This window comes from Aplysia californica, unplaced genomic scaffold, assembly GCF_000002075.1.
Source record: "Aplysia californica isolate F4 #8 unplaced genomic scaffold, AplCal3.0 scaffold01244, whole genome shotgun sequence".
Classification (NCBI taxonomy): Eukaryota; Metazoa; Mollusca; class Gastropoda; order Aplysiida; family Aplysiidae; genus Aplysia; species Aplysia californica.
In genome coordinates, this window is record NW_004798514.1 from 105,440 (window position 1) to 106,663 (window position 1,224).

The window sequence follows — 1,224 nt, forward strand, 5'->3', positions numbered from 1 at the left end:
TAGTAAGTGAAGAACGAAATATTTCCATTTTTGTCTCTATCTGTCTATCTTACTCTCTCTCTCTCTCTCTCTCTCTCTCTCTCTCTCTCTCTCCCCTCTACTCACCAACACAATCTGGTCCCCCTCCACCAGCCCCTCTCTCTCCGCGGCACTCCCCTGCTGGACACTGGCTATAAAGATGCCCGTGGCGTTCCCGCCCGCCAGTCGCAGTCCCAGCCCCGTCTGCTTGTCCTTGGGGAAGGTCACCTGGCGCGGTTCAAGGCTGTCGAAAATTCAAAGGTCAAAGGGTGTACATTCGGAATCTATAATTATCATAATGCACTGGGTTAGTTTTAAGTACATGATATATGAGGTGTGCTGACAAAATGAGTTACTTCTCGGATTTTAGCATTATGGAAACTGACACATCAACTTGATAGCTGAAGTTTGTGCAATTTGTGAGCATGGAATAGTAAAAGACACGGTAGACTTGAACAAAATAGCATCAATTGAAAATCTATCAATCTGACCGCAGTGTCGATTGTCAGCCGATATCTCCATTCTTGGATCGTGAGAAGTAACTCATTTTGTCAGCACGTCTCACATATTACTATTTCTCGCATTTTATTTTTGGTTATTTGTTTGACTTTATTGTTTAGGGATGGGGTTTTTTAGAAAAAAAAAAGAAAAAAAAAAACTATTTCAAAAAACAAACTCCCCACACAGGACTCAAACTCAAGTCTTCTGCGTGCGTACGTCACACGCCTAATCGCAACAACAGAAGGAACGGGGGAAAAAAGTAGCTCCCTCCAACCACCCTCTGTTTCAGCGGAAAGTAAAAGGGGTAGTCACAGCAACAGCAGTAACAACAATCACAGCAGCATCATTAACAACAATACCAGCAGCAGCAGCAGCAGCAACAACAACAAAGAAGACAACAATAACCTAAGCAGCAGCAGCAGCAGGAGCAGTAGCAAAAGCAACAACAACAACAACAACAGCAACAATGACAGTGACAACAACAGCTGCATCAGCAACAACAACAACAACAACAACAACAACAACAACAGCAAAAGTACATCGCCAGTTTTTTCAGCTTTAGTTAAAAACAATAATTTTTTAATGATGAACCAGAGTGACTTGGACACTGTATTTTAATTACCTCTTCAATACGTGTTTTTTTTCTCTCTAATAGACCAAATGACATATTAGAAAACCAAAAACCAAAAAGCAAAAAAAAAAGAA

General features: G+C 41.3%; 1 protein-coding gene across 1 annotated transcript in view; it reads right to left on the bottom strand.

Moving 5' to 3' along the window:
* LOC106013768 (tight junction protein ZO-1) overlaps positions 1-1,224 on the bottom strand; it is a gene marked incomplete at its 5' end in the record, with an annotated part of 18,529 nt that overhangs the window by 5,043 nt on the left and 12,262 nt on the right. Inside the window, 1 exon segment of the mRNA XM_035973452.1 lies at positions 106-262. Coding sequence (XP_035829345.1) covers positions 106-262 — 157 coding nt within the window.